Source organism: Phyllobates terribilis, unplaced genomic scaffold (assembly GCF_046119375.1).
Source record: "Phyllobates terribilis strain yellow unplaced genomic scaffold, ASM4611937v1 Scaffold_11__3_contigs__length_659146591, whole genome shotgun sequence".
In the NCBI taxonomy this organism is placed as follows: Eukaryota; Metazoa; Chordata; class Amphibia; order Anura; family Dendrobatidae; genus Phyllobates; species Phyllobates terribilis.
The window spans coordinates 334,425,166-334,450,640 of NW_027362771.1; the positions used below are offsets into that span (position 1 = coordinate 334,425,166).

At 40.9% G+C, this 25,475-nt stretch overlaps 1 protein-coding gene across 4 annotated transcripts in view; it reads left to right on the forward strand.

Annotated features, from left to right (window-relative positions):
• The window catches only part of VPS13C (vacuolar protein sorting 13 homolog C), a 328,945-nt gene that overhangs the window by 248,049 nt on the left and 55,421 nt on the right, over window positions 1-25,475 (forward strand). For all 4 annotated transcript variants that reach the window (XM_073652734.1, XM_073652732.1, XM_073652731.1 and 1 more), the window contains 12 exons: window positions 143-277; window positions 1,662-1,743; window positions 2,853-2,922; window positions 3,038-3,149; window positions 3,830-3,943; window positions 4,710-4,849; window positions 8,044-8,125; window positions 10,329-10,442; window positions 10,587-10,662; window positions 10,975-11,138; window positions 12,665-12,710; window positions 13,436-13,559. In XM_073652734.1, the coding sequence (XP_073508835.1) occupies window positions 143-277; window positions 1,662-1,743; window positions 2,853-2,922; window positions 3,038-3,149; window positions 3,830-3,943; window positions 4,710-4,849; window positions 8,044-8,125; window positions 10,329-10,442; window positions 10,587-10,662; window positions 10,975-11,138; window positions 12,665-12,710; window positions 13,436-13,559 (1,259 nt within the window). The remainder of the gene's footprint in view (window positions 1-142; window positions 278-1,661; window positions 1,744-2,852; window positions 2,923-3,037; window positions 3,150-3,829; window positions 3,944-4,709; window positions 4,850-8,043; window positions 8,126-10,328; window positions 10,443-10,586; window positions 10,663-10,974; window positions 11,139-12,664; window positions 12,711-13,435; window positions 13,560-25,475) is intronic.

The following is a 25,475-nucleotide window of genomic DNA, read 5'->3' on the forward strand; positions in this document are numbered from 1 at the left end:
GATCTTGATATGAAGAAAAAAAACATAGGCAAAAATATTTAAAAAATATACATAACACACTTATTTGCGCAATAGGTAACTATCTGATCATCATTTACCTTTAAAGCTCATGGTCTATATTCTGTATCTTAATCATATGTAGGTCAGCTTCAGTTCTATGGAAATGCGCTCACCAATTAAATGCAAAATCAGAAGAAGCTTCCTCTCTGGTATCCATATAGAACTGAAACAGTCTCAACATCAAAGAAGTTTACGGGCTCAATTATACTGGCTACAGGTGAAGTAAAGTTATAGAGGAAATGGATGCAAATACTGAATTCTACTTTTAACAAATGGTTACTTTATGTGTACAAAATATTTCAAATCTATCTTTAATATCTGTTGACAAATAAACCTGCTCCGTTATTTTGTTTGATTGTAATCAATTTTGCCTTGTAAAGTTTAATCCCTGGGCAATTTTCTGTTTATTTCTTCTCCCCTTCTGCCATAATTTTTTTTATTTTTCCGTCCACATAGCCATATCAGGGCTTTTTTATTATCTAAATGATCAAATAAAATTGCAAATTTTGAAAGAAAAAAAAAAGTGTCTTTTTTGCCATTTTCCAAGACCCATAACATTTTTATTTTTCTGGATCTTTGGCTAAGTGACGGCTTATTTTTTTTTTGTGCTTGGAGCTGAGGTTTTTACTGATACCATTGTGTGTTAGATAAAATGTTTTGATCGCCTTTTGTTGCAATGTTACAGCATCCAAAAACTGATTCTGGCGTTTTGATTTTTTTTTCTTTACGTCGTTTACCAATCAGATTAATTTTATATTTTGATAGGTCGGACATTTACGAACGCTGCAATACCAATTGTGTGAATTTTTTATTTATTTTTGTCATAATTTTATTTTTAATGGGATAAAAAAGAGGTGATTTGAACTTGTTTTATTTTTTTCATATTTTTTTTAAAAAAAATTGTAAACTTTTTGCTGTATTTATTTATGATCGCCTGTGCTATACATAGCAATGCATCATAACTGGTATATATAGCAGAAATCACCATCTCCTATGTACGTCAGATTTCATAGAAGTGGCTGTCTTTCACAGGAGTGTTGTAATGACAAGCATGGAGGTCTTCAGCAGACTTCCGGCTGTCACGGCAACCCATCGGCACCCTACGATCACAGCACGGGCGCGCCGATGGGTGCGTGGAAAGACTCGCTCCCTGCCGACTCATGTTAAATGCCGCTGTCAGAGGTTGACAGCGGCATTTAACAGGTTAACAGCAGTGGATGAAGCTTTGCTCCACCCATGACTGTTAAAGGCTCAAGATGGCTGATTAAATCAAAGTTTTTCAAAACAAAATTAAAGTTTGTTTTGATGGGATAACTTATTCTAACAATATTTTTCATTTTTTCCAAAATAAAGGAAACCCTCACAGTAGGTAAACAATAAAGCCATGAGCAAAGCCTATCCATGTACCCTCTCTCCTTCATGTGATGTATTAGGGTTTGTACACCCATCTGTGCTGCTTCTGTACGGATAACGGCCTATGGACAATTTATAACCTTACCCGAAAGTTTTAATGTTATGTATATGTATGAGCTTTCCCTGCAGTCATGGTTAGTACTTCCTCATAGATTTAGTGGATTACCGTATGTTGTTTTTCTTTTCAGGTGGATAATCAGCTTCCTGGTTCCATGTTTCCTGCCGTCTTCCATCCAGTTGCACCTCCCAAATCCATTGCCTTAGACTCTGGTAAAAATCTTTATTTTCTGAGGTGGAGTTCTTTAATGTCTTTATCTGCACCAGCACGTCACCTTTACAATATAGTAAGGCTATGTTCACACATTGCGGAAAATTTCTACCTTCTGATTTGGCTACAAATCTGCAACAGATCTGCATGGAGTCCACAGACAGAATCCACATGTGATACTTGCGGATTTCATTGCATATATGGCTGCGGATTTCACCCTACTCCATTTACTAAGCATTGAATAGGATGAAAACTGCAATGAAAATCCATCTAATAATAAGCATGCTATACATTTGATATCTGAATCATGCTTTCCTTTTTGTGCAGCTTTATTTCTCCAACATGTGACTTGGATTTTGTAGAAACCCATTTACTTATATTATACTGCAAATTGCTGCAGACTGGCGTTGTGGAATCCACGACTAATTCAAGATGTGTGAACTTTGCCTAAGACATATATTTTTGTTGTTTTTTTTTTTTTTTTTTTTGTTCTATACTGTTCACCATAATCTTAAGCAGCACAAAACTAACTATAAGTATGTGAATGTTAATAATTATTGTATAGGTCAAGAATACACAAAAAGCATATATTGTAAATCAATTGTACATGAAGTGTACCGTCTGCTTGGACTTTGGAAAGTATTAACCTGGCCATACGCTTTAGATGGTTGTCAGCCGAATGATAGTTTGGCCAACAACCATCTCAGCTGACTCTCTCATACACAGGAGCGTTAGTTCAGCTAAGTGCTCCTGTGTTCTCTATGAGAAAGCCGACGACTGACACGTCAGCTGGCAGCTTATCTCCGGGAGAACAATACGATCGGCGGTGTGAAATTGACCGTGGACGATTGACATTTCTCCCAATTACCAGTAGGCCAGCGCCTCCATATACATTAGACCGATGGCCCAACCCATCAATATTGGCGGGTTCGACAGACATTAGTCTAATGTGTATGGGTTCCTTTACCATCAGAATTGTTAGATTTCTTTATGCTGAAGTAAGCATTCTGTCTTATATTGTCCATAAATATGCATGGAGATGATAAAATCAGTCATTTATGTATGTGTTCTTCAATGATCCAATTTCTTCTCATTCTTTTTGTCTTGGTAGAACCAAAGCCATTTATTGATATCAGCATCATCACAAGATTTAATGAATTTAGCAAAGTCATGCAGTTTAAGTAAGTACATAGCCCAGAAAAAAAAATGTGTGACGTGGGTTTACAACAGCAACTTGTATTTCATTGCAAATCATTTTGTTACAAATTGATTTTCGGCTTTCTTGTTTCTGTTAAGATACTTCATGGTCCTCATCCAGTGTATGGCTCTGAAGATTGACCAAGGCTTCCTGGCAGCAATCATGGGGTTATTCACTCCTTCCAGCCTTCCAGAAGTTGAGAAACAACGGGTAAGTCATCACAATATCGTGTATATTTACTGCATTTACAAGTTGTTCTGTGTTTTTGCTTTTTGTTATGTTTATTTTTTGCAGTGTGATTAAAAACCATAACTTTTTTTTTCACTTTGTCATGGAGTATAGATATAACTTCTTTCAGAAAGCCGTTAGTAATTCCAATCTGCATTCATAGGGCCCATGTTCCCAGGGTATGTTAAGTGTCTTTTGCCATCTACCAAGCAGGTATACATTGGTATGCCTTTTTTTTGTTGCATAGAGATTCAGTATATGCAGGAAGGGAGGCCCTAGTAAACAGAGCAGGGAGCGCCATGATACTACCAAGTAGTACCAGTAGATTTTCAATTCGGAAAATATGCCATATATTACATTACCAAGATTGTAGATGAGATTTTGCATTTCTCATCTACGCAGTGGAGAAAATCTGCCGTGTAAATTGAGTATGTCAATTTATGTTGTGGGTTTTAACTCTTAATTTCATTCTTTGCTTTCCAATGAAGAGGATACAACACTCAGCCATGCTTTTTTAGAATATAATCTATATTTCTAATATCATTTTAGATTTAACTGCAGTTATTATATGGGATTATTAGTGGTTTACGCTGTTACATGTAAATTATGTAATATGCAAGGATCATAAAAGTCTTTATGTATTTTCTCTTGTTAAAATGCAGACAAAGTTAATTCAGAAAGATGTAGATGCCTTAAACACAGAACTGATGGAATCTTCCATGACGGATATTACCACCCCAAGCTTCTTTGAACACTTCCACATATCTCCTGTGAAGGTAGGCTTGTGAATATTATTATTCTTTTTTTGTTGTTGATGCAACATTTTTCCTTCTAAATAAAAATAAATTCTTTACTTCTATTTCTCTGACTTATTTTCAAGTATTTCCTGTTAACAGCAGTTATTTAGAAAAATGGGTGACAACCAAATGGTCTCTGATTAGTTTCCACAAAGGTTGTCACCCAGTTTTCTAGCCACCTGATTTGTAAAACTGCCTAATAGGTTGTGAATAAATCATTGCACAATGATTCAAATCAAAGCTGATTGCTTTTCTCTCTGGGAACTCAATGGAACATGATACTTTAATTATGTATTTTTAATTAAATGGTAACTGTGTGTTCAATAAACTGCATAAATCAATACAAGTGAATATAATAAACTTTGTATTATACCTTATCAGAGAAATATGCTCCTTTCTTGACTAGGCAGATTGTGCTGCAGCTTACAGCAAATGTATTTCACCCTAGTGATGTATTCCCAGCCGCACAGCTCAGTACCTCTGGATAAGGTCTTCCATGCTATTGCTACTTCTTAACATGTTCTACAGAAAAAGAAGAGCAGGAATCTCTGTTTCTATGTACTGTGTATCGGAGACATTATAGCAGCTGTTCTCTTTTTACTAGCTCAGAGAGAATTGAAAACTGATCAAAAATGCAGGTTATATAATGGGTAGAAGTGATGTTATTCCTCGTGTATATACACATGACTGCTTATTACGCTTTAATGATTTGTTTGCTATATACAATTCATGCATTTGTTTGTAGTTACATTTGAGCCTTTCTTTGGGATCCGGAGGTGAACAGTCAAACAAAGAGGAAAACGAAATTGTTGCCATCAGTTCTGTCAACCTCCTTTTGAAGAGCATTGGAGCTACACTTACTGACGTGGATGATCTCGTTTTCAAGTAACTTTCCTTTTTCTTTTTTTTTCATTACAATCAGATGGGAGGGGGCACATATTTAATATTGGTTTACATAATAAGCATCTGATTGAGTCAGACAAAGGCCAGTTTTACACAAGCTATTAAAAGTGAGTTTTTGCCCCATATTAAGACGGAAAAATTAAGGTGCAAAAAGTCTCACGTGAATCTGGCCCTATTCATTTAAAATTTGATTCTTTTGAAATAAAAATAATGAATTTCGCAAAACCCTAAAACCAAATTATGCTACCAGAAGAATTAGTGCTTAAATCTGCTGATTGCCATGTGCAACTGATCCACTCTTATCTTGCATTATTTCGATAGCTTACCCCTTATTACTTTGAATCTGTACTTAGTGCCCTTATCGCAAACAAACAGAAACAATATCTTGTTTTTTGTCCTCTTACTATTGAAAACGTTTGACATCTGGTTGCTCTACAGCATCATTGGTGCAATTTGTGCTGTCGCACAGGGGAGAAAAGGGTGTTGCGGCCCACTTCCAATTCCTCAGCAGGAAACAGCCATTGTCAGAGACACATAAGAGATGCATTATAATAAGCTATAAACAAAAAAGGCCCATATACTCTTCTTGCACTTGGGCTCTATTCTGTCTGAGTCAAAAATATCACAAGAGTACAGGTGATCTGCATATGTGAAAGCAACACAAAGATACAAAAACCTGTGCCTTTATAAAGTGTTCTATTTTCTGTAATAAGTGTTATATCACATGTGTTGCCAAAGAATAGACGTTAATAGAATAGAAAGGTTAAATAAGTCTGTTTTGATTTTTTAACGAAGTGTATTGTTGAGGACTGATGGCAAGAGGGTACGAGAACCCAGCACGGCAACCATAAATCCAATTACTAAAAGATTAATCAAGCCGAACTGAGATCAGTGTTGTGCAGCATTATACACGGCTTCATCAGGAATAGTAAACATGAGCCACTGTTTAGTGCAGATGTCCCCAACCTTTTTTGCACCAGGGACCGGCTTTAAGCAAGACCAGTTTTCCATGGCCCGGTGGGGGTGGGGGCGGGGCTTTGGTCATATGGGGGTGGGGTTATGGAGGGGTGGAGCTGTATGGGGAGGATGCTGGCGGGACCTCGGTGTACAGCGCTGCTAAGTAGCAGCATTGTACATTGAGCGTCAGTGTATACAGCGCTGCTGCTTAGCAGCGCTACACACTGAACACCGGTACCGGGAGCCGCGTCACTGAAGCCAGTCTGCTGCCCCAGCACGCCCCACATAACATGTTCTGCCGGGGGCGTGTCAGTGAGGAGAGCCTGCCGCCCCACCCCGTCAGGAACACACCATGCTGTGCAGGAGTGCCGCGTCACTAAGACCCGCCCCGTGACGTACAACAGGTACCATGCTGTGCTGTGGAGGGCTGCGTCACTAAGACCCGCCTGACGCCCCACCCCGTCCTGCATAATGTTCTCTGCCGGGAGCTGCGAGCTGTCACGGCTATGGCAGAAAACATTATAAATCCACACAGAGCGAGCTCTGACCAGGCGCAGGGCCGCGGAGCTAGCTGTCAGCGGCGCCGCGGACCGGCTGAAAAACCCCAACGGCCCGGTCCTGGTCCGCGGACCGGCGGTTGGGGACCTCTGGTTTAGTGGATTTATGACACTAGATGGTGCTCCAGCCAATCAATTAAGCAGTTATTAATCCTGACAAAGCAGGGTCACTACTGCAAAACTCTGATACCGGGTAGTTTTTTTCCTTTCATAATAGTTTTTATGGGTATTCTTCTCAGTTCTTTTATTCTGATGGGGTTTTAGTCTTTGGCAATAATCATGATGGTATTTAAAAAATAAATAAAAAAGTAATTAAAAAGAATTCATTTTGGAATTTGTGTGGATGTACGATTGTCTCATCCATGTAGGCATCATTTCTGGGGCTGGAATATAAGAATATACTAGAGCCTTATAGAAGGCCCATATAAAGCCTGATTATTTTCATTTAAATGTGTGCACAAACATAGTTGGCTATGATTACGGTACTACACTATAGCATAATATTACACTATATATAGCTGGAGATTCATGCATCTCTTACGTGCTTTTAAAGTGACCATAATAACTTTTCCACATTTTCACATGAAAAAGAGTTAAATACATGGAAAAAGTGATTCAAAGAGCAAACGTCGTTTTTAAATTTCTTTGTTTCATTAATCAATAGTAGACCGAAAAATAAGCAACTTTGTAAAATATTTTATTAGAGAAATCCTCTTCTCTCATCTTCTGGACCGATCACTCATCGGTCTTCGGTAAATACAGATATTCCCATTACTGAGGTAGCAGATGGTAGTTGGTGCACATAAATTTCTGTGAAGAACTGTAAGGCTATGTGCCCACGTTGCATTTATGAAGCAGAAAATTTCTGCTGCATAAATGCAAGTCCTCTCCCGGAAAAACGCATGCGGAATTCCGCACGCGTTTATCGCGCATTTTTCGCGCGTTTATCACGCGTTTTCCACATGCGGAATTGCCTTGCGTTTTTTATGCATTGGACAAAGGCAATTCCGCTTGCGGAAACGCAAAATTAAATGACATGTTGCGGATTTTTGAACGCGGCATAAACGCTGCGGAAAAATCCGCAGCATGTGCATAGAACTTGCGGAATCCCATTGGGGACCATGGGGTGCGGATATACATGCGTTTTTCAAGCGTTTACGCTGCGGAAATTCCACAGCATATACGCTTGAAAAATGCTACGTGGGCACACAGCCTAACTATCGTTTCAGGAGCACTTGCAGCAGAATGTCTGTGTCTGCCTCCAGCTCCTCATCCTCCCCTCTCAATAGAAGTTTAAAAGCACCAGCTGCCATCTCCTATCTCTGTAGTGGGAAAATCTCTTCACTGAATATAGATTTTACCCATGATTTGAGAGTGAAAGATCAATACAGGAGGAGAAAGAAGCAGATTTTTCTAAGCTATATTACAAAGTTTCTTATTTTTATTACACCTCTCAACTGTAAAGTTTAACCACTCTTCTTTTGCAAGCTGCTCCGGGTCTCTCATATTTGAAGGGTGCCTTCTCCCAACAGCAATTTATTATTTTTCTGCGTTACTTTATTTTTATGTGTAACTCTAACATTATATAGCCTTCAGGTATTCTAGATTAATTACTTGGATATACAGCATGTGACGACCTCTCTTTTTTTTTTTTGTCCACAGACTGGCTTGTTTTGAAGTAAGATATAAGTTCTACAAGCGAGATCAGCTTATGAAACTTGTGATGAGACACTACAGTGAGCAGGTGAGATAGTGAATACTGTAAAGACACATGTACACATCACAGGTTACTCTTATCTATACAGTCATAGCCAAAGTGTTGGCACCCATGAAAGTGTTACAGAAGTATTTCTTCCAGAAAATTATTGCAGTTACACTTGTTTATTTCCTTTTGTGTGTATTGGAACAACACAAAAAAACAGAGGAAAAAAAGGCAAATTGGACATAATTTCACACAAAAACTTAAAAATGGGCCGGACAAAATTGTTGGCACCTTCAACTTAATATTTGGTTGCACACCGTGTGGAATTAATAACTGCAATCAATCGCTTCCTATAACTATCCACAAGCTTATTACACCTCTCAACTGTAAATTTTGACCACTCTTTTGCAAACTGCTCCGGTCTCTCATATTTGAAGGGTGTCTTCTCCCAACAGCAATTTAAAGATTTCTCCACAGGTGTTCAATGGGATTTAGATCCGGACACATTGCTGGCCACTTCAGAACTTTCCAGCGCTTTGTTTCCATCCATTTCTGGCTGCTTCTTGAAGTAAGTTTAAAGTCACTGTCCTGCTGGAAGACCAATGACCTAGGATGCAAACCCAGCTGTCTGACACTGGGCACTACATTGTGAGTCAAAATCCGCTGGTAATCTTCAGATTTCATGATGCCTTACACACAGTCAAGGCACCCAATGCCAGAGGCAGATAAACAATCCCAATACATCTTTGAACCTCCTTAATATTTGACTGTAGGTACTGTGTTCTTTCTTTGTAGGCCTCATTGAGTTTTCCGTAAACAGTAGAATGATGTGATTTACCAAAAAGCTCTTTCTTGGTCTCATCTGTCCACAAGATTTTGACTTGCTCACATACATTTTGGAATACTGCCGCCTAGCTTTTTTTGTGTCTGTGTCAGCGGTGGGGGTCTTCCTGGGTCTCCTGCCATAGCATTTAATTTCATTCAAATATCAACGGATAGTTTGGTCTGACACCGATGCACCGTGAGTCTGCATGTCAGCTTGAATTTTCTTTGGAACTTGATTGGGTCTACTTATCTGCCATCCAGACTATCCTGCGTTGCAACCTTTCATCAATTTTTCTCAGCTGTCTACGTCCTGGGAGATTAGCTACAGTGCCATGGGTTGTAAACTTATTGATTATATTGCACACCAGTGACAAAGGAACATCAAGATCTCTGGAGATAGACTTGTAACCTTGAGATTGTTGATATTTTTCAACAATTGTGTTTCACAAGTCCTCAGACAGTTCTCTTCTCTTTTTCAGTTCTCCATGTCTATTGGGGCACACAAAAACTCAGTGCAAAGATTGAGTCAACTTCTCCCCTTTTTATCTAGTTTCAATTGTGATTTTCACATTGCCCTCACCTGTTACTTGCCACAGGTGAGTTTGAATGAGTATCACATGTTTGAAACACAGTTGTTTACCCACAATTTTGGAAAGGTGCCAACAATTTTGTCTGGCCCATATTTGGGGTTTTGTGTGAAATGATGTCCAATTTGCTTTTTTTTGGGGGTGGGGGTTAGTTTTTTTCTTTTAATTTTTGTGTTGTTCCAATGCACACAAAGGAAATAAACATGTGTATAAAAAAAAGTGTAATTGCAGTATTTTTGGGGGGAGAAATACTTCAATTTCTGGAACAAGTTCATGGCTGCCAAAACTTTTGGCCATGATTGTATATGGCCAGCATATTCCTCTGCATTTACATTTAAAAGGGTACATGGGTAAGTGTAAACTGATATTTGTATAGTAAAAATTAATGAATTTAAACAGTAGGAATGAGCGCCTACATTCTGTGGGGAAATAGGGATGACCTAAAAGTTAAAAATGTGCTTCTTTTGTTCCATGTCCCATTCATCCTTTGTAAAAGATAGGGTAAGACACACAAAGTTGAGTAACACAGTCACCAGCCAGTATCTGTGTATATTCAGTTATGTAGGGTGGATCGAGGGTGTGGGATATTTTTTAATGAAGCGATCAGGCTCTAAGGTAGAATGGCATGAATATTTAATAAGTTGTGAGATGTAATGGGCTACTCTAAAAAGCTAGGGAATTATTCTGATTGTCCAAGGTAGCATATGTCTGAGTACAGTTTAAATATGAGAAAAATCTTGGCCATGGGTTGGGAGTTTAATTTTTAGTTGACCTTTATTTTGGTCTCACTTGCTCATCCATTGACAGTTTTTTCTTCGATGTTTGTTCTGCAGTTCCTAAAGCAGCTTTATGTCCTTGTCTTGGGCCTGGATGTTCTAGGAAACCCCTTTGGCCTAATAAGAGGACTATCAGAAGGAGTTGAGGCTTTCTTCTATGAACCATTCCAAGTGAGTTCTTTGAGTTTAATAAAGAAGTCTATATTTTCATCTGACCAATTATTTATTATGTGATTTACCTTAAAATGATCTAAATGAATTCTGAGTATATTATTCAGCGATTTTTAGCACTGAATGTAATTTTACTTTCTGAAGGGGGCAGTGCAGGGACCTGAGGAGTTTGCAGAAGGCTTTGTAATTGGTGTGAAGAGCCTACTTGGGCATACAGTTGGTGAGTTATCCTTTGTGTTTTAGTTTGGAAGTATGGCATGTTAATTTACAAACCTTCTGTTGTTTGCATATACCTTTAAACTCAACTAAAATTAAATACCTCAACCCTTATAACGAATATAAGAAGTAGTTTCTCCAAATTCATCACAAATTCCCATTTACATCGACTACTGCTTCAACTGTATATATTTAGGAATGCTTGTATGTATTGTAGTTGGGTTTTCTTTTCTAATGGATTATTTTTTCAACTATTTCTTGGGGATTCCTTACTAGCACTCAATTTCCTTTACTAAACACCACTCTTGCAATACAGGGGGAGCGGCGGGAGTGGTTTCACGTATCACTGGGTCTGTGGGGAAGGGATTGGCTGCTATCACCATGGATAAAGAATATCAGCAGAAGAGGAGAGAAGAAATGGGCCGACAGCCAAAGGATTTTGGAGACAGTCTGGCCAAAGGAGGAAAAGGATTATTGCGGGTAAGTATCATAGGGTAAAGAAATGTTAAATAGAAGCTGGCTGAGCTTTGGAGGTCTGACATCTCTCATACACTATGGGGCAAGCCATGTTTGGCCATACTTTTTGCTGCAGTAAAATTGTAATAACGTATGTTAATCTTTTAAAATAATGAACAACAGTGTAATGCATTAAATGGGGAAAACAACTTTTACATGGTAGATCTCTCATAGCAAAAACTTTTTTGCCCCGATTCATCATTTGTGTCTTTTTAAGTCACTTTTCTTTGTTGTCTTCTGCTATTAGCTGTTATTTTTGTGCCAAATTAATCAAAATGGTGCATGCGATTCATGAATTTGGTGCAAAGTAAAAAGAAAAACATTTTTCAACCATTTTTTTGACTTTTGTGCTAAAAGTCCTTAAATTGCACAAACATTTGGCATACTAAAAAATACACCTGGGAGGATTGAAGTGAAGTTAAGCCAAATTTTGTGACTTGTTAAAAAAGTTGCAAGTGATGAATCAGATGAAAACATCTAGTATTACTTGACTCTGCACACAAAGTGGAAAACAGGTGAGCACATATAAAATAGACTTATAAAAGGCACAAATAGGATAATAAATTGGATGCAAAGAAAAAAAGGCACAAAACACACAACTACACAAAAAACAGGTGCAAAGGCAGTGATGTATCTGGGCCTTAACATTCTAAGCAGAACATTTACAATTCTAATATGATTTACTTTAAACTTAAAAAAAAAAAATATTTAGTTATTTATTTGCGTCATCTAAACATGAAATAATTACCTTTACCATTGTTAGTAGGTAGGAAATCTTTGCATATGCCACTCAGAGTTCATAAGGAATTTTTTTTCCTAAAAATAAAAGAAATTTGTTATTAACTCACGAGGATCTTTTGTCTAAGATGCATCTGCCTTGGATATAATAAACATCTTTCAGAGCAATAACAAGGGAAACATATGGTTTTCTCTTGTTATAGAATATAAGAATATCAACAAATATCTCAACCCAACATTACTGGCTAGATATATAGAGTGAAAACCACGATTTATAATAAAATATAATTTTTTATTGAAAAATAATTAAAAGGATTTCATAAAATGGGTACCTCAGCAAAGAAGGACACAGAACAAGATCTATATATGACCCATAAGAATATATAATGGTAGTTACATAACAGTAAAGATAGGCTAGTACCTCCTAATCATTTTATAGCCCTCATAAATTTACATATGAAAACAAGAGTTCAGCCCATATTATAGGTGTAATTACCAAGGTATGAATTGTAGGGAATAAAGTGCAATCTGGTCCTGTGTCCCTTTACCCCGACGCATGTTTCATGCCACTTCAGGGAATTCTTTAGAGAATATCTCTGAAGTTTTAGTGGAGTATCTAAATTGTGGTGTTAATTATGGGGAAACCAGTTTTTTGGCATATTTACTATATTGTTTACATAGTGCCAAAAAATGCTTGATCTGAGTGGACTCCATAATGTGTTGCGCCATGCAATGAAATCTCTGTCTTTTAGGGTGTAGTGGGAGGAGTGACTGGAATAATTACAAAGCCTGTAGAAGGTAGGTACCCAACATTTGCTTAGTTACAACACTTTGCTTTTTATATTCTAATATATGAGAGTGCGTATTGGTTTGTTACCACAGATAAAAGCAAAAAGAAAATGTGATCACAGCTGCTCAACTTATGGTGTTGTACTAGTATCACAACACCAATAAACATTTGTCAATAATAAAAATGTGCGTTCCTGCTACACTTTCCTAGGATTCACCAAACCCACATCAGAACCAAAGAGCTGCACAGACATGGTTGTTTAGCTCCTCAATGTCCATAAACCGCTAGGAGCATCTTTACTGGACCAGGTGCTCTATGGACACTTGCTTAAATTAAGCTTAGGAGGTTTCATAATTCTGACTTTTATATACACAAAGCTGTAAGCACACACACACAAAGCATGTATTTATAAAGGAGAATCATAAAGGCTTGACAGATGGAGGTGAAAAGTTCACAAACTGTGGGAGAGACAGAGATATATACTAAGCGGATTGCGTTAGCCGTCATTTACTCGCTGGAATACTTGCTATATGCTCGCTGCACATAAGGAATGTTGTGACATCAAGCAATTTGGAGCTTTTTCATCCTAATCTATTGATTGATTTGTCACTTCCTCTCGAGAAGGAATGCAGACTTCATTATCCACAATTTCTATTTTCTAGAGCTGAAATCTATACAGCATTGATACCAGTAATTAAAGTCAATGTTTTGATTTCATCCTTTTTTTGTGTAGGAGCTAAGAAAGAAGGAGCTGCTGGGTTCTTCAAAGGAATAGGAAAAGGACTTGTAGGTGTTGTGGCAAGACCTACAGGTGGAATTATTGACATGGCAAGCAGCACCTTCCAGGGAATACAGAGGTATGAAAGTCCTGAGGAAATGGATTCTGCGGGGAAGCAAGCACATCCCTGATTTCCAATTCCACCCCTCCAGTAGTAGTCAATGCATTTAAATGACTATTTGCACTTTTTTTATGACTAGCATGAAAATAATATAAATATACCTCATCTCTCTTGAGACTGGTGAGAAACAAAAGTTTGTACTTTTGCATTAATTCTGCCCTTTATTAACACATGCTTGGCATGCATACTATGCTATCCAGTTTGACTTGTCCATTTCTAAGTTCCTCTTGTGCATGACCCTTTCCCAAGATCTGTATTGCAAAGGAGATCACTACAGCTGTTCATTATAAAGAATAACGCTGCCATCACAAATTTATTAAAATGGATGCTAAAGGCATGCTGTTTCTGTTTCCTATCTCTGCAATGTCTTTCCAGCTTTAGCACATTTGACACTTTCAATTCATATAAACTCAGACTTATCAAACAATTAAGACCCTTCATTCACCAACCTGGTAATAAAATTTCCTATTGACTCGAGGCAGACCGAAACTTCTAACACCGCTTGTGAGCTCTGACTGTTGAAGCTGCTATATACTAAAGACGGGTATATACATTCTCATTTCTGTCTCACACACTAATACGAGGAAGTATTCAAGGAAGGTTACCTAATTCTGTTCCCCTAGAGTTGTCTCTTGAAGCTGGATATACAGGTGCATCTCACTAAATTAGAATATCATCAAAAAGTTAATTTATTTCATTTCTTCAATACAAAAAGTGAAACTCATATATTATATAGAGTCATTACAAACAGAGTGATCTATTTCAAGTGTTTATTTCTGTTAATGTTGATGATTATGGCTTACAGCCGATGAAAACACAAGTCATTATTTCAGTAAATTAAAATAATTAACAAAAAACACCTGCAAAGGCTTCCTATGCATTTAAAAAGGTCCCTTAGTCTGTTTCAGTAGGCTCCACAATCATGGGGAAGACTGCTGACTTGACAGATGTCCAGAAGGCAGTCATTGACACACTCCACAAGGTCCCAGAGTTCCAATTTTCATTTGGAAATCAAGTTGATGGTTTGGGGAGCCATGTCACCTGCTGGTGTAGGTCCACTGTGTTTTATCAAGACCAAAGTCCGTGCAGCCGTCTACCAGGAAATTTTAGAGCACTTCACGCTTCCCTCTGCCGACAAGCTTTTTGGAGATGGAAATTTCATTCTTCAGCAGGACTTGGCACCTGTCCACACTGCCAAAAGTACCAATACCTGGTTTAAAAACAACAGTATCACTATGCTTGATTGGCCAGAAAACTCGCCTGACCTTAACCCCATAGAGAATCTATGGGATATTGTCAAGAGGAAGATGAGAGACACCAGACCCAACAATGCAGACGAGCTGAAGGCTGCTATCAAAGCAACCTGGGCTTCCATAACACCTCAGCAGTGCCACAGGCTGATCGCCTCCATGCCACGCCGCATTGATGTAGTAATTGATGCAAAAGGAGCCCCGACCAAGTGTTGATGCATTTACTGAACATACATTTCAGTAGGCCAACATTTCGGATTTTAAAATCATTTTTCAAGCTGTTGTTATAAAGTATTCTAATTTACTGAGATAATTAATTTTGTGTTTTCATTGGCTGTAAGCCATAATCATCAACATTAACAGAAATAAACACTTGAAATAGATCACTCTGTTTGTAATGACTCTATATAATATGAGTTTCACTTTTTGTATTGAAGAACTGAAATAAACTTTTTGATGATTTTCTAATTTTGCGAGATGCACCTGTACCTGCAATGTTACATAGTTTAATATTTAATTACTTGATACTAGAAAGACAACGCTCAGGTCTCAAGTTCTTCACGCAGACATTGGAAATCAGCGGAAGAAGAGGAGTGATCCACAATTGTTTTTGGGATTAAAAGGCACCTTACCGTAATTGTAATTCATAGAGAAATTCTCTCAACATGATTTAACTGACAATACATATTTTTCACACAGTGTGACGTAATGCCTTTATTATCTGTTATTACAGCTCATTGATGCTACCTTGTGTAGAAATCACAGTTCCAAGTCTGCTTCATTTAGGACATCGCAGCTTCTCTAGATAATGCCTTTCCTCAATATGTCTGAGAATGTTCTTTGCCATTATTAAATCTTCATAAATTGTGTTTTACAGTTAAGTACAAATAAAAAGTTACAAAATATGTTAGTATAAAATATATAATATTATGCTGATGCCAAAAGACCTAAGAACAGCATAGCCATTAACTTAGGAAATCATCACTGTCCAACAAACCTTTATTTTTCCCCTTCTCCCATGACATCACCACCTGAGAGAGGGTATCCGCCCACCAAGGACAGGAACCTACTGAATAAAAAGGCGGTACCTCTCCTCCGCATCAGTTTTGGTTCCTGTCCCTGATGGGAGCCTCACCAGGTGGTACCTCACGTACCTGGATTATGGACGGTGCGGCCTGGAGGCCGTGGAAGCAGCAGATGGTCCCTGTTCCCAGCCCGTCTGGCTGCTGCCCGGGTCTGCGTGTGGGGAGGAGGTGCTGTTTTTTGTTTTTTTTTTGGATTCCTCCCCGCGTGCGCCGGGGCCTGCGGCCGGGTCTGCGCCTCGCAAAGATAAACTGAGCGCGCCGGCCGGCAGGTCTTCCGGGCTGCGCACGTGGGGGTCGCGTCGCACCGTGACGGAGCGCGCCGGAAGTCCGGGCTGCGCACGCGCGGGGTGCTGACGCGCCCTATCACGGAGTGCGCCGGAAACCGGGTCTGCGCATGCGCGGGTGGGAAGCTGTCATCCCGCTGCAAGCGCGCCGGGTGCCGCTGGGCTGCGCACGCGCAGAGGCAGGTGGATCTGCGGGTAGCGCGCCAGGTGGCTAAAATTTAAAAAAAAAAAGAGATTTGAGATGAGCACGCTGCCGGAAGGGGAGGAGCCTAAAGGAGGTGGAGCCCTACTGCTTTTAAGGATGGGGAGCAATCAGGATGGCGTTGTCTGCATCCCCGCCATGATGGATGAGGAACCGCAGTCACCTGGGCAGCAGCTGTCACCGCCACAGGAAGTACAGCAGCAGCCACAGCCATCAAAGCAGCGCAAGCAGCTCAAACAAATGGAACGGGAATCTTCCCATCGACAAAGTCACAGCAGTGAGGGGCGTACGAGTTCCGGCAAGACTGGTCAGAAAAGACTTCGTCAGTCCACCTCCGCCAGATGGGAGCCCTCATGTGAACGGCAACCACCGCCTCCGGAGGCGAAGAAGTGTAGTGCTAAAAGTAAAAACAGGGAGTGTGCTTTATGCAAAATCGGTCTTCCCACCTCCTATGCCAAAAACCTATGCTCTGACTGTATTCAGAAAACCATTGCAGAGGAGTCCCCCAGGTTTTCTTTAGAATTAAAGGATCTAATCCAGACAGAGGTCAGAGAGTCTTTAAGAGGCTTAACCTCACTCAAAAAGAAGAAGCGAAAACTAGTTTCTTCAGAATCAGAGGAATCAGTGGAGTCCCGTTTTACGAGAGAACTGCCTTCCTCCTCTAATCACTCCTCATCGTCATCGGAGTCTTCGGATGATGATGGGGGGGGCAGACCTTGTTTTTCGGTTGATAATACTGAGAGACTAGTTAAAGCCGTCAGAGGGACTATCGGTATTACCGATACCAAAGTGCCCAGAACAGTCCAGGATGTTATGTTCGGGGGCTTAGACCAAAGGAGGAGACGCTCATTCCCGGTCAATGACAGGATTAAATCTCTGATAGAAAGGGAATGGAAGAAACCGGAGAGGAAGGGTCAGCTGCCGTCATCCTCCAAGCGGAGGTACCCCTTTGAGGATGAGGATGCGGCTAAATGGGACAAAACCCCTAAGATTGACGTGGCCATTTCAAAATCTTCAAAAAAATCCACTCTGCCCTTTGAGGATTTAGGAGCCTTAAAAGACCCGCTGGATAAAAAAGCGGAGTCCTTCCTTAAGCAAACCTGGTAGTCGTCAGCCGGGGCCCTTAAACCGGCAGTAGCAGCGACCTGCACTGCTAGATCTATGATGATCTGGCTTCAACAATTGGAAGACCAGATCAGGGGGAATGTGTCCAGGGAGAAAATTCTATCAGACCTTCCTCTTGTGCAGGGAGCGGCTGCATTCCTGGCAGATGCATCGGCAGATTCAGTTAGGCTGGCTGCCCGGTCTGCAAACCTCTCTAATGCAGCCCGTAGGGCGCTATGGCTCAAGAGCTGGCCAGGAGATGTGCAGTCAAAGTCTAAACTGTGCTCAATCCCTTGTGAGGGGGACTTCTTGTTCGGCAAAGGTCTAGATGACATCCTAGATAAAGCCGCAGACAAAAAACATGGATTTCCCACGGTGTCTGGTTCCCGATTTAACAGTTCCTTTCGGAAGAGAAAATACAGCCGCAGTAAAGCTCCCAGAGACCAAGGTAGCTGGAAAGACCGAAAGCTGTATAGCAGAGGCTTCATGTTTGGGGGTCCCTCCTCTGAGAATAAGAAAGCCCCTAAGTGACAGTTCCCCCCAGGTGGGAGGAAGATTCTCCCACTTCCTGCCTGCCTGGAAGGAAATTTCATCCAATTCTTGGATCTTAGGGATAATCAGGAGGGGGCTCACATTAGAGTTCAAAAGCAGGCCCAAGAACACTGTCAAAATATCAGCCCCCAGAGGTTTAGCGGAACAGATAGCCTTACAGCAGGAAGTTCTCTCTCTGCTCATGAAAGGAGTTCTGGTGGAAACACCTGCACCCGAGCAAGGAAGAGGATTCTATTCGACTCTCTTCCTAATAAAGAAGCCGGACGGCTCCTTCAGGACCATTGCGAACTTAAAGAGACTGAACGACCATTTAATCTACAGGCCTTTCAAGATGGAAACAATAAAATCGGCCATAAAGATGTTATTTCCGGACTGTTTTATGTGCGTCCTCGATCTGAAGGACGCCTACTACCACGTCCCGATTTTGCCAGATCATCAACAGTTTCTAAGAGTAGCTGTACAATTCGGCAGGCACGTAAGACATTATCAGTTCGCAGCTCTTCCCTTTGGCATTTCCATGGCGCCGAGAGTCTTCACAAAAATCATTCTGGAGGTCACAGCGCACTTGAGGGAAAGAGATATTTTGGTCATCCCTTATCTGGACGACTTCTTAGTAGTGGGCAGATCAAGTCAACTCTGTGCTCTAGCCCTGGCGGACGTCATGGCCAGTCTGACGCCTAGGTTGGCTGTTAAATCTGGAGAAGTCAAGGCTGGAACCAAAGAGGGTTCAGTCTTTCCTGGGTCTCATTCTGGACTCAGAAAACCAAACCTGTCTTCTGCCAGAGGAAAAGAAACTGAAGATCAGATCCCTAACATCTCAGGTTGTCAGCAATCCGACCATGACCCTGAGGAGTGCAATGTCTCTGTTGGGTACAATGACGTCTTGCATCCCGGCAGTTCAGTGGGCCCAGCACCACTCCAGATGTCTTCAACAGGAGATTCTGGCAGCGGACAGGCGGCTCAAAGGTCGCCTGAATGGGAAAATATCTCTTCCAGATGTTGTGATCAACTCCCTGGACTGGTGGACATCTCCGGTCAACCTATCTTTGGGGGTTCCTTGGACCTTCCAGGTGTCGGATACAATTACAACAGACGCAAGTGCGGAAGGTTGGGGAGCTCACCTAAGGGATCGTTCTGTACAAGGCCTCTGGTCGGACAGCGAGACAAGTCTCTCTTCCAACATGAAAGAGCTGTTGGCAGCCAGAAACGCGCTAAAAGAATTCAGTTCTGTTCTTCAGGGTCCTCACGTCAGGATAATGTCAGACAACAGATCAACAGTCGCCTACATCAATCATCAGGGGGGTACCAGGTCTCTCCCTCTGATGTTAATAGCGGATCAGATCTTCAGGTTTGCCGAGAGTCGGCTGGTTACGCTCTCGGCACTGCATATAAAAGGGGAAGAGAACATAAAGGCCGATTTCTTGAGTCGTCACATCTTGAAACAAGGAGAGTGGGAGTTGAATCCAGCCGTTTTTCAGCAGATGGTGGATCGGTGGGGACAGCCCCAGATAGATCTGTTTGCAAACAGACACAATCGGAAGACCGAAACCTTTTGCTCCCTGAATCCAAAAGAGGGGGCGTTTGCTGTGGACGCGCTGCAGATTCAGTGGGATTTCACTCTAGCTTATGCCTTTCCCCCTTTAGTACTGATCCCTACTATCCTGAGGAAGATCCGAGAGGAATGGGCGAGGGTTATATTGATCGCCCCGTTCTGGCCCAAGAGACCATGGTTCACTTGGATGAAGAGAATGTCCCAAGCAGATCCATGGGTTCTTCCGGACATCCCGGATCTCCTCAGGCAGGGCCCAGTCTGTCATCCCCAAAGAGCGGGCCTGCATTTGACGGCTTGGATTTTGAGAGGTCGCTATTGACGCAAAGGGGGTTTTCTCCGGATCTTGTTACTACCCTTCTAGCAAGTAGAAAGCCGATAACAACTAGAATCTATGGTAGAACCTGGGCTAAGTTCTTGTCTACCTCGGGTCAGTCTGCCAAAGGGAGGATTCCTATTGAGGCCATACTAGAATTCCTCCAGAAGGGGTTAAACATGGGACTAGCCACCAGTACTCTTAAGGTACAGGTATCGGCTCTGGGGGCACTGTATAATTATGACTTGGCAGCAAATAGATGGATCATTAGATTTATTAAAGCCTGTCATAGATCCAGACCTATTCCTGTTCCAAGAATGCCTCCTTGGGACCTTAATTTAGTTCTGGAAGCATTAACCAAACCTCCCTTCGAGCCCTTAGAGAAGGTTTCAGAAAAAAATCTTAACTTTAAAGACTGCGCTATTGGTGGCCCTGACATCAGCTCGTAGAGTCAGTGACTTACACGCACTATCCGTTAACCATCCATTCACTCAAGTATGTATGGATAGAGTAATCTTAAGACCAGACCCGGCCTATCTTCCAAAGGTAGCCTCCAAGTTCCATAGGACGCAAGTAATCACTCTCCCTTCCTTCTATCCTAATCCTAGGGATTCTGAGGAACATAAGCTTCACACCTTAGATGCTAAGAGGGTGTTAGTCCAGTATTTGGAAGTGACAAAAGCCTGGAGAAAGAGTGACGCTTTATTTATATCCTTTCAGGGGGCTAGGAAAGTACTTAAGGTTACAAGGGGGACCATAGCTAGATGGGTCAGGGATACTATTACCTTAGCCTACTCTTCTAGCAATCTGCCGGTTCCTGAGAACCTGAAGGCCCATTCCACCAGAGCGGTAGCTGCTTCCTGGGCTGAGAAGGCGAATGTGCCCAACGACATTATATGTAAGGCGGCAACTTGGTCATCCCCCGCTACATTTTACAAACATTACCGTCTTGACCTTTCCTCTTCTACTGATCTGTCCTTTGGTAGAAGGGTGTTGCAAGCGGTGATCCCTCCCTTTGGTATTTGATCTCTATAAATCTCTCAGGTGGTGCTGTCATGGGAGAAGGGGAAAAGATCCTAGTTACTTACCGGTAACGGGATTTTACAGAGCCCATGACAGCACCCTATTAATTCCCTCCCCTTTATCACTGTGGTGTGCACTTTTTTTTAAGGTGTTTAGTACATATGTTGAGGTGGTGGTTATGTATTAACCTGTCTTCGGAGGCCCTCTCATGCTCTGAAACAAAACTGATGCGGAGGAGAGGTACCGCCTTTTTATTCAGTAGGTTCCTGTCCTTGGTGGGCGGATACCCTCTCTCAGGTGGTGCTGTCATGGGCTCTGTAAAATCACGTTACCGGTAAGTAACTAGGATCTTTTTCCTTTCCCAGCATCATGATCTTGGTTCACTCATCGCTGTACCTTCACCAATGCCCCTCTCTTTTTGCTGGCTTTGCAAGGCCTATGCAACTTAATGAACATCTTCTGGCTTTGTCTCTTTGCTAGGGTTTCCATGGTTTCTGCGGATTTTAGGCTTTTTATCTTTTAAGATCCCATATAGGTATTAGTCATCTTTAAAGGGGTATTCTGAAGTTTGGAAGTCATCCCCTATACAAAAGATAGGAATAACTTCCCGATTGTTGGGGGTGCTGCCAGTGGGACTTGCATTTATCCTGAGAACCGGGGTTCTAAAGAGCCCCATGTGAATGGAGCATTGGTCAATCATGCGCACTACTGTCACATTCATTCCCAACGGTATTGTCGGAGATGGCAGAGCCCTGTGACAGAGTGGTCTTTTCCTCTCCCACAAGAATGAATGAAGCGGCAGTGCGCGTGGCAGTGGTTGGACCCACAGCGATTGGGACATTATCCCCTAAACTTGAGATTACCCCATTAACTCATTCTATGTGTGCATGTAACTAATTCTTACATATGAAATATCTAAGAGCAAATCTAAACTTTTTCTTTTTTTATGGCATATTATTCTCAAAGTGAATGCAGCTTATCTTTTCAATTGCTAAGTTGTTTTGCACAAAGTGATGCAACAATTGTGCTTCATTTATCATTATCACTCCCGGTCTGCGGCTGGTGACTTGAAGCTTTCTCCATGTGCTGTCCCTACTCCATACATGATGCTGAGCTCTTTACTCAATATAAAAGAGTCTCCTCCTGGGCAGCGCCTTTTCTCTGCTTGCCTTCTTTTCTCTTTGACCTGCAGATGACGCTCTATCCCACTTGTCTATAATGTTTTCTCTGACCGTTTTCTAGACCAAAGTCTTTTACACCAGCTCCTGTTGCTTATCATCTTTCTTTTTTTCCCTGTGACATTTCTTCTGGATTCTTCTGGAGCTTCATTTCTTCTTTTGGACTTTAGCATCCTCTGGAGCTTGTATCCCGTTTAATATTGTTTACATGGTTGAGGAAAATAAAAGTAATATTAAAGGACATGTAACTGGCGGTCTTGCTTTTTTCTGTCCGATCTTAAAAGTCTTCAACATACTTTGTACTTACATAGACTGATGCTTCTATTTCCACTCTTATTCTCCTTCAGATTGTAAGCTCTTATGAGCAGGTCCTTTGTATGTAATGGCCGTGCTGTGCTGTAAATAGATTTGCTATGCTAAACTAATTGTTGCTTTAGTATGGTATGACTTGGGGAGATGTGCTAGTATATCTTGTGGGCTTATCAATTAAATACATTGAATTGCATGTTGTGTGTTAGGTCACTAAGGGAGTAGTTTGTTATTGGTTGTATTTGCTGCTAGCGTGAAGAAGTGTATTAGTAACATTACATAGCAACATAGTAACGTAGGTTGAATAAAGACCTCGGTCCATCAAGTTCAACCTTTCTCCCCCATTTGTACTCCCTACACTAACACTACACTAACTTACTAACTAACTGGGTCTAGGCCTCACAAATGTATATTTATTATTATTATTATTATTATTATTATTACCATTTTTATTATTGCTGCACTATTACAATTAAAAGTGTACCCGTTTAGAATTATTATTTTTTTAATTAGTTTTATATTTTGTATTACTCTTGTGATTCTAATAATAGTATTACTAAAATCCCTATACCTAAATCTGTTGATCCAGAAGAAAGCAAAAACCCCAGGACACATTCAGCCAATTTGTGTCACTGGAAAAATTCCTTCTTGACACCGAGAAAAGGCGATCAGTCCTAGAACCCTGGATAAAACCTAATTATGATACTAGTTATGTAATTATTATTGCCGTATTAAATGTACTACTATAGGTGTAATATTTTGTCTAATTTAACTGTAACCCACAATGTTACCTGTATCGACGAATTCATCTAGCCCTTTTTTTTTTAAAGCGGTTAGTGTCTGCCATCACTACCTCTTGTGGTCGGACATCCACAGTCCGACTGCTCTGACTGTAAAGAACCCTTTTCTGTTTAGGTGCCGGAATCGCCTTTCTTCCACCCATAATAAGTGCCCCCTGGTCCTTAGTATGGTCTTTGGAAGGAATAAGTCATGTGCTAGTCCTTTGTACTGACCATACATAAATGTAAAATATATATTTACAGTACAGACCAAAAGTTTGGACACACCTTCTCATTTAAAGATTTTTCTGTATTTTCATGACTATGAAAATTGTACATTCACAATGAAGGCATCGAAACTATGAATTAACATATGTGGAATTATATACTTAACAAATAAGTGTGAAACAACTGAAAATATGTCTTATATTCTAGGTTCTTCAAAGTAGCCACCTTTTGCTTTGATGACTGCTTTGCACAATCTTGGCATTCTCTTGATGAACTTCAAGAGGTAGTCACCGGAAATGGTCTTCCAACAATCTTGAAGGAGTTCCCAGAGATGCTTAGCACTTGTTGGCCCTTTTGCCTTCACTCTGCGGTCCAGCTCTCCCCAAACCATCTCCATTGGGTTCAGGTCGGGTGACTGTGGAGGCCAGGTCATCTGGCGTAGCACCCCATCACTCTCCTTCTTGGTCAAATAGACCTTACACAGCCTGGAGATGTGTTTGGGGTCATTGTCCTGTTGAAAAATAAATGATGGTCCAACTAAACGCAAACCGGATGGAATAGCATGCCGCTGCAAGATGTTGTGGTAGCCATGCTGGTTCAGTATGCCTTCAATTTTGAATAAATCCCCAACAGTGTCACCAGAAAAGCACCCCCACACCATCACACCTCCTCCTCCATGCTTCACGGTGGGAACCAGGCATGTAGAGTCCATCCGTTCACCTTTTCTGCATCGCACAAAGACACGGTGGTTGAAACCAAAGATCTCAAATTTGGACTCATCAGAGCAAAGCACAGATTTCCACTGGTCTAATGTCCATCCCTTGTGTTCTTTTGCTCAAACAAGTCTCTTTTGCTTGTTGCCTGTCCTTAGCAGTGGCTTCCTATCAGCTATTTTACCACGAAGGAATGCTGCACAAAGTCTCCTCTTAACAGTTGTTGAAGAGATGTGTCTGCTGCTAGAACTCTGTGTGGCATTGACCTGGTCTCTAATCTGAGCTGCTGTTAACCTGCGATTTCTGAGGCTGGTGACTCAGATAAACTTATCCTCAGAAGCAGAGGTGACTCTTGGTCTTCCTTTCCTGGGGCGGTCCGCATGTGATCCAGTTTCTTTGTAGCGCTTGATGGTTTTTGCAACTGCACTTGGGGACACTTTCAAAGTTTTCCCAATTTTTTGGACTGACTGACCTTCATTTCTTAAAGCAATGATGGCCACTCGTTTTTCTTTACTTAGCTGCTTTTTTCTTGCCATAATACAAATTCTAACAGTCTATTCAGTAGGACTATCAGCTGTGTATCCACCTGACTTCTGCACAACACAACTGATGGTCCCAACCCCATTTATAAGGCAAGAAATCCCACTTATTAAACCTGACAGGGCACACCTGTGAAGTGAAAACCATTTCCGGTGACTACCTCTTGAAGCTCATCAAGAGAATGCCAAGAGTGTGCAAAGCAGTCATCAAAGCAAAAGGTGGCTACTTTGAAGAACCTAGAATATATGACATATTTTCAGTTGTTTCACACTTTTTTGTTAAATATATAATTCCACATGTGTTAATTCATAGTTTTGATGCCTTCAGTGTGAATGTACAATTTTCATAGTCATGAAAATACAGAAAAATCTTAAAATGAGAAGGTGTGTCCAAACTTTTGGTCTGTACTGTATGTATACATGTAAATGAGATCCCCTCTGAGGCGTCGTTTTTCTAAGCTAAACAAGCTCAACTTTTTCAACCTCTCTTCATATGAGAGGCCTTCCATCCCTTGTAATAATCTAGTTGCCCGCCATTGAACTGACTCTAGCTTCTGAATATCCTTTTTAAAATGTGGAGCCCAAAACTGGATCCCATATTCCTAATGTGGCCTCACCAGTGATTTATAAAGGAATAGCAACACTTTGGGTTTGCAGGATTTTATTTCTCTTTTTATACATCCTAAAATCTTGTTTGCTTTTGCAGCAGCTGCTTGACATTGAGTACTGCTGCTCAGTTTACCTGTAACCAGAATGCCCAAGT